This window comes from Labrus mixtus, chromosome 1 (genome assembly GCF_963584025.1).
Source record: "Labrus mixtus chromosome 1, fLabMix1.1, whole genome shotgun sequence".
Taxonomy (NCBI): Eukaryota; Metazoa; Chordata; class Actinopteri; order Labriformes; family Labridae; genus Labrus; species Labrus mixtus.
Genome location: NC_083612.1, coordinates 13,325,912 through 13,338,660, shown reverse-complemented (window position 1 = coordinate 13,338,660; position 12,749 = coordinate 13,325,912). Strand labels below are relative to the sequence as shown.

Genomic DNA, 12,749 nt, shown 5'->3' with positions numbered 1-12,749 from the left:
TCAAAAGGGATTCAAATCCGTCCCGCTATGAGATCAAATCAGAGCTGTCGCTGGAGGAGCCTGGAGTTATCGGACCTCCTTTCAACTTCACGTTCCAGGTGAGAGCCATGAGCATCTTCACAATAACTTTAATTGACTTCACATGAAAACACTTGGAAATGATTTACATCTTGTTTTGCTTTAGATCCAGAACCTTGGCTACTTCCCAGTAAAGGATCTGCAGCTGAACATTGAGATCCCTGAAATGACTAAAAATGGGAACCAACTCCTGCAGATATCTGACTTTCATATCGACCAGGTGAGTGTGGAGCGTTAAGGTCAGTCTCAGCAAAGTTACTTAAAGTGAACTTTAGAGAGACTAATTACTGCTTTAGAAGGAAAAGCTGAATTTGTAAACAACAAAAAGAAGCCTCAGCTAAGTACAGCATGATCATGGGTTTTGTGCCTCGCCTTTCCTGGTCTAACAGTAGATTATCATGAGTTATGTTACCAGACTTCCAGTTTGAAAGATGTTGAATTTCCTTTTTTCTGAGGTTGTTTTGACAACCACCCTGTGGCAAAATACATTTCAAACCTAAATATAGACAAACCAGCCCGTTTTACTCTTCTTTAAGACCTTTCATTCTTTGCAAGCAGTAATGAAGTGTAATTGTTGAAATAATGGTTCCTTATTTCAGCCAAAGGTAGACACAAGCTTTCAACATCTAGAAGGAAACTTCAGGTTCAAGTCAAAACCTTTGCTAGCTGATTTAACCAGTTAAGCTGACTTTAGCTAAGTGAATTGGAATAAGTTGTTTATTCAACTAGAGCGGATGTTGTAACCATCCTACTATGCATGGATTAGTTGGGAAAGTCAAATGTTTAGACTCATGAATTAAAGCTAGCATCGTCTATAATGTGAAACCGGTTTTCATCTCTAGCCTTTAACAGTTTCACTGTGACCATGATTATTTACTAAACGCATCCAGTATGTCGGTTACGTGGGTAATTAGGGACCAACACTGTTTGGTAAAATACGTTTTCTGTTCAAACAATGAGTCCATTCCTTGCTTCAAGCACTACTTATGTTTTAGCATTTACCATTTCTCCCCTCGCCTGCCTGCAGTCTTAATGTTAAGCTAGGCTAACCACATCCTGATTAAGGTCTGCCCTTTACACACAGACATGAGTTCTCTTCTTAAGATATAAGTCTATTCCATTATCTGCAGATTAAGTTTTGTAATTAATAATCAAATTGTTTTTTTTTGCAGGTTAAGATTGTAATATACTGACAGATGTTTTTTTTACCACATGCCACCCAGAGAGATGATTCACACTGTTTACCACCTCAGCATGTGGCACAGAGCAGGGCGTCACCTGAGGACCTCTCCCGCTTCTCCCGCTTGGTAAAGTAGAAAATATATATAAAAAACATGTTTATACTCCTGACTCAGTCTTTGGTCAGGTTTTTTTCTGAAGGCTGAAATCATCTTTTTATTCACACAGAACCAATCCAACACCCTGACTCTGCCCGTCCAGTGCACCGTCAATGTGGCCGCCTACAGAGAAATTGCAGTGAGAATCACAGGAGCACTAAGAATAGATACCTTACATGCAGTGAGTGTAAAACCCTCTATCATGCATACATAACACTGGAAATCCTCAGCTTTCTTATAGCACATTTGCATGCAAGTGTCCCATTCATCTTCCTGTTGTTCTGCTTTGACTCAGTTGAAAAACACCCAGCTTTGTAGTCTCTCAGCTGTGTGATGTGTTTGTAAAAACTGGCAGCTTGTTTTCATTTCCTCTCCAGCTGAAGTTTAAAATCTTGGAGCTAGCAACCAGTGCATCAGTGGAGCTTCCCTCTTCCAGCCCCATGTTTCTACATGAAGAGAGGCCTGTCAGACATGTGAGTCAACAACAACTGAAGCTGTAAACTGTCTCTGTCCCCGAGTCTGTCCTGATCCGATCTGAGCTCATAATGGCATCATAAATTAGAGCAGATTTGGCCAGACTTTGAGTTTTATCCTCTCCATGTGTTACTATAGAAGATCAAACCAGTCACTAGCACTTGTTAAAATTGAATTAAAGTAATGAAACAGTCCAATATCAGTAAAGTTCTTATTTATAGAACACGAACATACTTCACTGCATTAACCCTTGACAGATCATCATATATAAGACACATCAGTGGGCTGAGCTGCTGTGTTACTGTAGCGGTGTAGACTCAAACAGCTAATGTTGGTGTGAGAGCACACGTGCTGTGTGTGGTGCTCAGGGACCGAAAGGACCAGCGGCTCAACATGTAAAAGCTAATAAAGGAATCTCTGCTGCCATCTATGGGCAAGTTAAAGAATGCATTTTGTTCTGCCACCTAGAGCAAATCAATTGTACGATTTCAGCTGAGGAAAGCTTTAAATGTATTGTTGTTGGTATTTTTCTTCATATATACAATTCTGATTCGTCTGTCAACCAATAAGGTTACCTTTACATTTATTAAGGAGTTTTCAATTCTGTTTCAGTCTAGTTTTTTTAATAATAGACAATGTTTCAATTCTTCAAATGTTTCTCAGAGTTGCAGTTAAAGCTATAATCTTTGTAAATATTCCATGTTTAGTGTGTGAGGGTCCATGTGCTAAATATAACTAATGATTGGATTTAAAGTCCAGACTAATTATCATCAGAATGGGATTAGTTAATAATACATGTATGGCCACTTTACATATGGCCATCAGTGTGTAAATGGGTGTGAATGTGTAGGTGCGACATGCGGTGTAAAAAGCGCTTTGAGTAGTCAGAAGACTAGAAAAGCGTTATACAAGCTCATGTCCATTTATCATTTAAGAATGATGTAGTTAGAGCAGCAGCCTAGCTGACATTTACCCATGTTTATAGGCTTTATAATCATATATATTACTGATTACAGTTTGATGTTGCCCAAGATTAATCTAATAAACTCTACATTACAACATTATGAAACAGCAGTCTAATATAAAAAAATATAAATAAATAAATAAAATAATAAAAAAATATATTTTCTAAACGAACCATGTAAATATTTTCTCGTCTTGTCCTCAGATCGTTTTGGAGATCAGGAAGGAGGGAGATTACAGAATCTCTATCTGGATCATCATTGGTAGCACGCTGGGAGGACTCCTGTTGTTAGCCCTGCTCATTCTCGCTCTGTGGAAGGTAAGTCAGAGTCATGTGGAAGTTATTTAGAAAACAGATATTAAAACAACAGAGGTCATTAAAGAAGAGAGAGACCTGTAATATATCTTTACTGAGACTCAGAGAGCTCAGGTGAACCACAGTACAGCTTTTTAATCTATCGAAGGCTATAGCATGTTTTTCTTTCCTTAAGGTATTCAGCTCGACTAAAGTTAGTTGAGGTCTCCCAAGACTTTATTTGTACCAAAATTACAAAGCAATACTTCAGCGCTGGGTTATGCTGCCACCTTCTGGTAGAAAATAAAACAACATCAGTAGATAGTACAGTAGCAGAAGACCAATTACAGACATTTCAAAATGTTAATAATGATATGAGCATCTGGCAGAGCTTTACAAAAGTCAAGATACAAACAATATATTTTTTAGCTCCTGTCAGGACACTTATAGTATTAAATAGAGTATTTTTCTGAGCTTTTGCTCAAACAAAAGAAACTACATGGCATCTCCCCATGTGCATGTTTTGAGAAATAAAAGCTATGCTGAATGTAGAACTTTATTTTTAAATGTATTTTAATTTAATTTAATTTTTGTCCTTTTGCCTTTGACTTAAAGGACAGTAAAGAAAGGAAATATTAAGCAAGACGACATGCAACAGAGAAACAAAGGGTGGGATTTGAACTTTGGGCAGCTTATTTTAAAGTTAAAGCTCAGTAGTCAGTAAAGGCCTCCTTACATTAATGCTGTACACAGGAGCCATTTACAGAAAGATAAAATCTACCTTTAAATGAGTGAATGACCCTACATGGTCAGACTGGACACAGATTAGCTTCAGTGTATGTTGTGTGTGTGCAAAAATGTGTTTCAGTGACAACTCCCTCACTCTCCTGTGAGCACCTCTGAAGGTTTGAATATGCTCTCCTTCAGTGCTCCCATTGGAGCGGCAGGCTCATTTTCTTGTAGATCTCAACACAATGACGCCCTCTGCGGGCTGATGAGAAGAGTGCAGTTTATTAAAGGCACTTCGGCTTTCTCTTAACTTGACAGATCTGTAGGCTACAGTACGTCCACTTCTCTATACTGTCACTGGATTACACTGGAGCTGGGCATATCAGCTGATAGATGACAGTGACATGTATTTTAAAACTCAGGCAAAGCTAGTAAGTCATAAGAGGATTTTGTTCCTCATACTGATACAGAAACTGGAAACCAAACTACCATGGAAAGTCATAAATTGTTAGTTTTTATCAGATTTTTATTTGCTTTGTTTCACTCCTCTTCCTTGCAGCTTGGATTCTTCCGGAGGCAGAAACGGAGAGAAGAGGACGAGCGGGAGGCAAACGGGAAAGTGGCCGAAGAACGGTAACGCAGGCTGTGGGCCCCCCAGCAGACACCTTTTCAATAAGGGGACCCAACACTCAGGGACCAACCCACCTCCCCGCTGCTCCCCAACAACACAGTGGCACCGAAAAGACAGCCTCGCATGATCGCTGAAGAAAGGCTCGTTCAGTGCACTGGATCTGTCCCACGCCACCACCCCTGACCCCAGAGAGTCAGCACTGTCACACTCACTTAGCATTCCTGCACTGTTGCGACATTAGGGCCTTCTTTGTCCATGTATTCCACTGCCCTCCATGTCGTAAAATGTATAGATCTTTGAGCTCTCGCTTCAGGCTGGAGCTCTGACTCCTGGGCATCAGAAAAGAAGAATAGAGCGAGCTTTTTTTCCTTCTATTCTAAGTATTTCAGGCAACAATTTGCCTTCATCTTTTCCTGATGTATATTTATTTAAGTCTTATGATCAATTTTGAAATACATGAAAAACCTCAAGGGTGACATTCCACCCAAAAGCTACCGCAAATGTAAAGTTAATATTTTGTATATGGACTTCAATTTTTAAAAGATATTATCTGCAACATATTCAGCTCATTAGCATCATAATTTATTAAGAAACAGAACTAAAGTCGCCAGAGTAAAGAGAAGATTCATGATGCTTCACTTACAGAGACTTTTCTGGATTACAAAAAAAGAAAAAGAGATTCTTCTCAACCTGAATTCACTCCTTCTCTTTAAATATTTTCATCCTGAAAAACATCCAGGATGAGCTTTAAACATTTGATGCACTTTCACTTTGTACAAAATTAACTTGAATTTTGTAAATAGTCAAGTATCTTTTTATACACTTTCAAGTATTATTAAGTTTTCAGTATTTTCCACATCATTTGTGGCGTTACTTTGTAACTTAAGGAGACGAATGAAACCAAACAGCTTTGTGTCACTGAACCTGTTACGAGACGTTGCATGCCTTTTAACATGCACTGCATCAGAGCAAAAGAATGTGCAAAAGATACTGCAGGAAAGAGATTTCATAACATGGATTTTCTAAAGAGCTGAAGGTAAGAGATGATCAGATTTCATAGTAAATGCACACGGCTATGTGATCACCCTCCTGGTGTTACAGACAAAAGTCTGTTTGTTGTATTGGATGAGGTGTGAAGAGCTGTTATACGCCTAACAAATAAAACATTGTATATGTCTGAGCGTCTCCTTAATGAACACCTGAGGCCTGGAGAAGCTGTGTGTTTAAGTCTGAATCTAAAACAGAGTAAGAGGAGCAGCTAAGGATCGAGAGGGAGCGAGCAAGATTTTTGTTTCTCTAAAAGCTTATTAACAAGCAATGTTTGTTTACCCAAGAGCATTTTTAGTGTACTATAAAGACTAATCATTGTAATGGTTGATTTGCTGCTAAAGAAGCAGATTTTTCATCTGTCTCCAGGTTGCTGCTTTGTTTATCGTCCAGGAAGAAGGGGGCAGCCACTGTCAATCTGAACATTTCCCTCCTCCTCCTCAGGAGTCAACAGTACATCTCAGAGACTAATCATTACTGCAGTGTTAAACGTGACGAGATGCTCACTGGCCTTCTTACTTTGAGATTAGACGTTCAATAAGATCTCAAGTGCTATTGATCTTCTGACAGGGGGCGGCAGTAGCTTGGGTTGGGAACCGGAGGGTCGCCGGTTCAAGTCCCGGTGCGGACCAAATATGGAAGTTGGTCTGGTAGCTGGAGAGGTGCCAGATCACCTCCTCAGCACTGCCGAGGTGCCCTTGAGCAAGGCACCAAACCCCCTCCCCACCATCAGCTCAGGAGTGCCCACCGTGGGCCGCCCCGTCACTCTGACATCTCTCCATTAGTGCATGTCCACAGGATCCTTAATCGTAATCTCTGCCTTTTTTTTTTGGTATAGTGGAGGAGTCATTACAGAGATATTACAATAATTATCCAAATCAAAAGGGATCATCATCTAAGACTGAGATATAATTCATTTTCTTCTTTTGTGTGATCTTTTTCATATTCATAACCTAGCGACATCTTACCTTTCCCATGATGAGACCAAGTGTTACCATCCCGTTTCCCGTATATCCTCTGGTCTTTAAGGCTTCATGTCCAAAGATGGTAACACAAGTTTTCTCAGATTTTATAAAGTTTCAGCGGAGCCACTAGAACATATTATCTTCAGAACATGACTAAAGTGACCTTTAAATGAAACGTGTGTTTAGTGTCCCTTTAATCAGAAAGTTTCTGATTTCTAGAATGCTCTCCGTCCAGCATTTATCTTATATTTCTCAAACTGCAGCTCAGCCGTAGATAATTAGACTTCCTATATATAGACTTAATCCACTTTGTGATATCTATAATATCTGTAAACAGCTTTAGCTTTAAAGGTATCTTTAAAGAGGAGTACAACTACAGAAACAATGTTTTAAAGAATGTTTTGAAAAAAGCTTATTTATTTCACTGACTGGCTTTTGCTGGTTCTAAATTGTCAGACACAGAAAATCATGCATATCAAATGCAAAGCTTAAGTCCATGATGTAAATAAATAAAGAGCAGCTCAAAGCAACAATTTTGGAAAATAATTAAACTGACGGGTTGGCCACAGGGGTCCTGTTCTCATTTCATCCTTCATGCATTGTTTCCTGCTTCACATAGATCAATTTACTTTCAACACACAGGTGGCCATGTAGCCTGGGGGTTTGTTTGGCCTGCAGTGTTTTCAATGACGTCTGAGAAAATCTAATTTAAAGGCAAATGACAATCAGTGTTAGCGGTTGGGTTTTTTTTCTCTCTGGGTTAAAAGAAAAGGGTAAATGAACAAAGCTAGTACAAGTTGCATTGGTTTAGTGAAGCTGTCATTTGGGTAGAGGGATGCAGGTTTCATTCAGTCAGCTGATGCTAATCATCTTGTCTCCACAGAGCTACGGTGAAAACGTGTCGATCCCTTAAACAGGGGCAATAATAACCTCGCTGCTGCTGCAAACTCATTAATATTGAGCAACAGCTGCAAGAAAAATGTCTGACTATAAAGTTATATCAATCAAACACAAGCACTGCTGTGAGCTGAATTCAAACACGCAAATCACAGAAAATGAATCTGCTGTACGATAAGTTAGAGCACAAACTGCTGTTTTGACTCAAATTCTTTTCTATTTTGCATATTAACCTGTTAGAGTAAATGTGGGTTTGAAGATATTTAACAAAGGCGTTTTAAAAAACACTTTTTTAATTTAAACTAACATTCAAAATGAATACGAGTGCACTTGTTGAATTTAATCAAACCCAAATACTTTGATTAAAAGCATACACTCAGAAAGCAATCAAGAATAAAAAGCTGCAGTGCACTGATTGGTGAGAATTGTGAGAATGATTACTTAATAGTCTGAATAATTTGTTGATTGAATAAGGAGAATTAATAGCACTTCAGTTCACCCTTTCAGTTTATTTTGATGAAGGTTACACGATGTGACGTATGTGACTCATGGTCATACACTCTTAGAGCTCTTTCAACTGAGAAACTGGAATCACACATTTTCTCTTAAGGATAGTCAGGATAATCGTCCTGCTGTACATGCAATGAAATAATCCACTGAAGTATTTACACCTTATAAATGAATAGATTGCGCTGCCACTGATTCAGTACATACATTACCCATCAAAACAACAAAAAGTATCATGTTAACGTTCTTTAGTATGACCTTCATCAGCTTTCCAATTATCCCGACAGGATTTTATTTTAAAAAATGTCTTTCTGTTTGATTCTAACTCCTGGCTAGTCTTAAAGGATTATTGTAGCTGAGATAGAACCAGAAGAAGGGGGTTACACTTAGGTACGTTTCTGCATAATTTCTGCCTACATTCATGTTGAAATAGTTCTCCTGATTTAAAGTAAATCACATAAAGTAGTACTGTATTATATTTTTATCAGTCCAACCTGGAAAAGGGACACCTCGTGTGTCTCTTTTCTCAATGTTCCTTCCTTTTGTTATTCATTACAGTCCTTCGCTGCAGGGTTGTTTTCTGTTCAGGTCGTGGACGTGACAAATTGAAGAGCTGTGAATGAAATTGGTTTGACAGAGATCGCATTGAACAACACCGTGGATGTATGATTGCATACTGATTGCATACACACTTGTTGCATAAAGGAAAAGGCTGCTTGTAGGACCATTTTTAAATCATCGTGATGCACTATTCCTGCAGCGGTGGGGACAGTCCAAACAACATAAAAGCGTCCTCAGGGCAAAATCAGGTGAATGAATGGAACGGGATGAACACTCATTGTCACACAAACCTGGCAGCAAACTGGGACACCTGGAGCCAGAGGACCACTCAGCTCCATGGCTCTTATGTGTTTTGTTTTATCAGTCATCTGAAGATAACTCACCAAGATCCGAGAGATAGCTGGAACCTCTGCAGCCAGCCATTAATAATAACCTGAGACAGCACATGTCACACAGCAAACTGGACCTTCATTCAGCGTTAGTAACACAGGCAGCATATGATGAAAGGGAGCTTTGAGATGCAGAGCTGACCAACACTGCATGAATTCATCTGAAGCTTTATTGTCTGAATTGAATTTTGTCTCAAACCAGCCCCTCACAGCAGGTCGCACAGAACACACCTGTGGCCACCCTTTTAATACACATTCTTATTATTCTCCCTCCCCCCAAAGCCATATCGAAGCTGAGATGAAAGTGCCATAGAAATATATACCAGTGCATTCACTCTCTCTTGACTGACTTCATTGTGATCAGGGGGGAGAATGGAACACACAATCACTACTCAAGTATAATAGAAAGAAGTAAGCAATAATCCAAAATAATCTCTGCTAGAATTTATTGTAATTTATACATTTAATATACATGTATAGACTCTTAAATTCACTGTGCAATGGCGTGTTATTTGTGATTTTAAAGCAATGTGTGTAAAGAAAATGTCTTATACTTAAAAAATACTTAACTTTAGTATTTACATTGTCTGTACTTCATGTTTCTATTCTGCTACCTCCCAGAGGAAACTACTGTACTTTTAAGGATTTGCTGTTTTCCCGAAATGTCATAAGGAGACATACTTTTATTTCACATAATATTGAATGCAGGACTTTTCCTTGTAGCGGAGTTCTCAGTGTAGTATGAGCACTTTTACAACCATCCCTGGCATACAATTAGCAGAGAAGAGCAACAACGTCCCTCCCCTTGTGCTCACGATCTACCTCTGACTACCCCTGATACATCCCATTGCTCTCTGCCTGGCAGTGTCACACACCTCTCCTGCCTCCACCTGTTCCTGCATGACAGTTGCAGTACTGCTTCTAAAATTGCAGTCTTGCACCTTTTGCAACTTCTTAATTGAAATCTTTTGACTTTGCACACAAACCTTCTCCACACTTATTATTTATATTTTGCATTCCAAACTGATCTCTTTGATGCTGGCATATTACTTTAACCAGACACTTTCATAATCTGAGCAGGATCAGGGCGGAGAAAAGGATGAAGCTGGCCCTATAGGAGGAAAGATTGGCTCATCCACATGTCATTTAAAAATTGGGCCCCTGCTCTCTGGGTCATAAGCTATTTTTTTTCATTTTTTTTTTTTTCATGTTTTGACTTATTTCCCCTGAAGAGTGTGCAATATTGTTCCATTTATTTCTGTACTGTTCAAGTGACGATCTCATCAGTGTTTGTTTTGATGACCTTTTTCAAAAACGAAAAAGCAGGGAATCAAAATAAAATATTCCATATTTACATTACATAAACTTAAATGGAAAACATTGCAGGCATTTGATTATTCTTAATGTACATATAAAATGTCCCTTAAGAAAAACAGAAATCCATCATTTTGCAGGAAATGTCCCCGTCATGTGTCATTTATATTTATTTATACGTCATTCATCCTGTCAATTTTTTTCATTCATCCCCCCTGTTCTCATCGCTCATATTTCGTGTATGCATATCTCCGCGAAAATTCAAAAGAAAAATACCACTCACATGGGGCGAAAAGGAAGAGAAAGACGCAGTTGCATTTCAAAGCAGAGAAAGGACAGACAATGACGGACTTCAGCGTTTATATAACCTGTGGAATCAACAAGTATCTTATACAAAGTTGACAGAAGTTTCGCACTGCACTTGTCATTGTACATAGTCCATGCCATGGTGGCAAAAACGTGAGTGGTATTTATGTGCTGTAAGTCCTTAAAGTGTTCAGACACTTTTGTGCAATGAGTCCTTCACAGTTTTCAGTCAGGTACGATATTTACGCACGAATGATGACAGCAACAGATGATTATTAAAAGCAAACAAAAGCATCACTACACCAGTCTGAAGTTATCAAGTGTAGGGGATCATGTTGGAGCTCGATAAGCCATTAAGTTCCAAATTGCACAGCTTGTACTCGCCATTGTCGGAAATGTGGAGAGGCAGCGCACCCTGAGTGTCACCCTGCGTAAAAGAGCGCGTGGCGCAGCCCTTATTGTGAGGAGGAGTGGAGACTCTGAACACCAACCCACTGAGCATCTTCCTGATCTCTGGCCTCATCAGGCAGTAGAGTACCGGGTTCAAGCAGCTGTTGGCGTGCGCCAGGCACACAGTGACAGGAAATACGTACGTGTGCACCATGTAATATGATTTATCCCAGTTTACCGCGTTAAATTTGACCAAAACACCCCAAAATGTGATCGCATGATTTGGCATCCAGCAGAAGAAGAAAGACAAAACCACTATAGCAACAGATTTGGTGATTCTTGTTCTCCGTCTAGGGTTGCTGCTGTCCATGCTCCTCCGCCTCACGAAGCGCAGGAGCATCAAGTAGTTAACAGAGACTATGAGCATGGGGATGATGAAGGCTATCAGTATTTTCTGGATGTGATAGAGCGCAAGCCAATCGTGCCCTTCAGGAAACCTGAGCAGGCAGAGTTTCTCCCCGGCCACCACAGTCACTGTGGAGAAGATCGTTGTTGGAGCTGTGGCTGCTGTCGCCGCCACCCACAGCACCACGCACACCCACTTCACACATCGTGAGCTCCTGTAAGTTTTCTTCTTCAGGGACGAGGACACCGACCAGTAGCGGGTCACACTCATGGCTGTGAGGAAGAACACACTCGCGTACATGTTCATCACAGTGACAGAGAGGATGATTTTGCACATGGCGTCTCCAAACGGCCAGCTGAAGTCCAGCACGGTGTCCACGGCCCAGAAGGGCAGCGTGAGCACGAACTGAAAGTCCGTCACTGCCAAGTTTATGATAAAGTAGTTGAGGCTGGACTTTTTTCGACCTTGTCGTAACCTCATGAGGAAAAACACGAGCAGATTCCCCACCAAGCCCACCGCGCAAACCACTGAGTAAACCACGGAGATGAGGATCCTCAGGATGAAGGCGCCGTCTGCGCTCACATCGATGTCTTCAAAACTAAATTTGTCATAACCAGGCCTACTTCTGTTCATCGCTCCGCTGTAGTTCAGTAATTCTTCCATCTTTAAAAATGAGGAACCTGTGCGCACAGCAGGGGTTCAACTGCGCGCACAGCAGGCTAGACGGAAACAGAACAGGGATGCTCCATGCCAAAGTGTCTCGGTCAGCCGTGTGTCCACACTCAGTGAGCTGGAGTCTGTTTTTATGCAGGTGTGTCATTTATGTGCTGAGCCACGATTGGTCGATCGAGACGCGGCAGAGAACCAGGCGGTCATATAAACGAGACTAACGCATTCCAAATACAACGTGACTGGTTCACTGTTGGATCTCCATACATGTATCAAAATATATCTGTCAGCTCATAGGGTCCGTGATGAGCGTGCGTAAAATGCTCCCAACAGGAGATATCTAAGAAGAAAACAACTTTTATGATGGGGATTCAAGTAGTTTTCAAGAATTTGGACCTGACAAATGTTCTGTTAAATGTGAGCGATGGATATTTACCAATAGAGGAAGAAAGAAATATTGATAAACAAACCGTAAAAGTAAAAATTAAATCATGTTTCAGAGATCTCTACAGGCCAAATATTCGAAAGAACATTTCCTACTTCTACTTAGGCTTCGTTTTATTTACCATTTTGTTTTAAATCAGATAAAAATAAATTAAACGCAGATGTGTGTAGAAAGTTGCTGAAACTTTTAAAGTAGCCTATCATTACACCTGCATCATTGCTCTTTTATTGTCTGATACATCCAATAGAGGGCGCGCTAAGCTCAGTCTAATCAAGACTAATAATGTAAAACAATGAAGTTTAGTGACCGTGTGGACTTCATTGTAGACTTGATCAATTGATTTCAC

At 40.0% G+C, this 12,749-nt stretch overlaps 2 protein-coding genes across 2 annotated transcripts in view; one reads left to right on the top strand and one right to left on the bottom strand.

The window, feature by feature from the left end:
* itga11a (integrin, alpha 11a) overlaps positions 1-4,907 on the top strand; it is a 51,578-nt gene extending 46,671 nt beyond the window's left edge. Inside the window, exons 24-30 of the mRNA XM_061031979.1 lie at positions 8-98; positions 185-298; positions 1,302-1,385; positions 1,486-1,596; positions 1,793-1,888; positions 3,058-3,171; positions 4,436-4,907. Coding sequence (XP_060887962.1) covers positions 8-98; positions 185-298; positions 1,302-1,385; positions 1,486-1,596; positions 1,793-1,888; positions 3,058-3,171; positions 4,436-4,513 — 688 coding nt within the window. The 3' untranslated portion in view covers positions 4,514-4,907. The remainder of the gene's footprint in view (positions 1-7; positions 99-184; positions 299-1,301; positions 1,386-1,485; positions 1,597-1,792; positions 1,889-3,057; positions 3,172-4,435) is intronic.
* A 4,395-nt stretch (positions 4,908-9,302) lies between these two features.
* Positions 9,303-12,723, bottom strand: LOC132958788 (relaxin-3 receptor 1-like). Its single transcript, XM_061031867.1, has one exon. It carries the CDS (start codon positions 11,950-11,952, stop codon positions 10,810-10,812), a length of 1,143 nt encoding a protein of 380 aa, XP_060887850.1. The 5' UTR covers positions 11,953-12,723; the 3' UTR covers positions 9,303-10,809.
* Positions 12,724-12,749: the final 26 nt, after the last annotated feature.

Bases quoted from the DNA above. Each gene is read 5' to 3' on its own strand.
- LOC132958788 (XM_061031867.1), bottom strand. From the start codon at position 11,952: ATGGAAGAATTACTGAACTACAGCGGAGCGATGAACAGAAGTAGGCCT.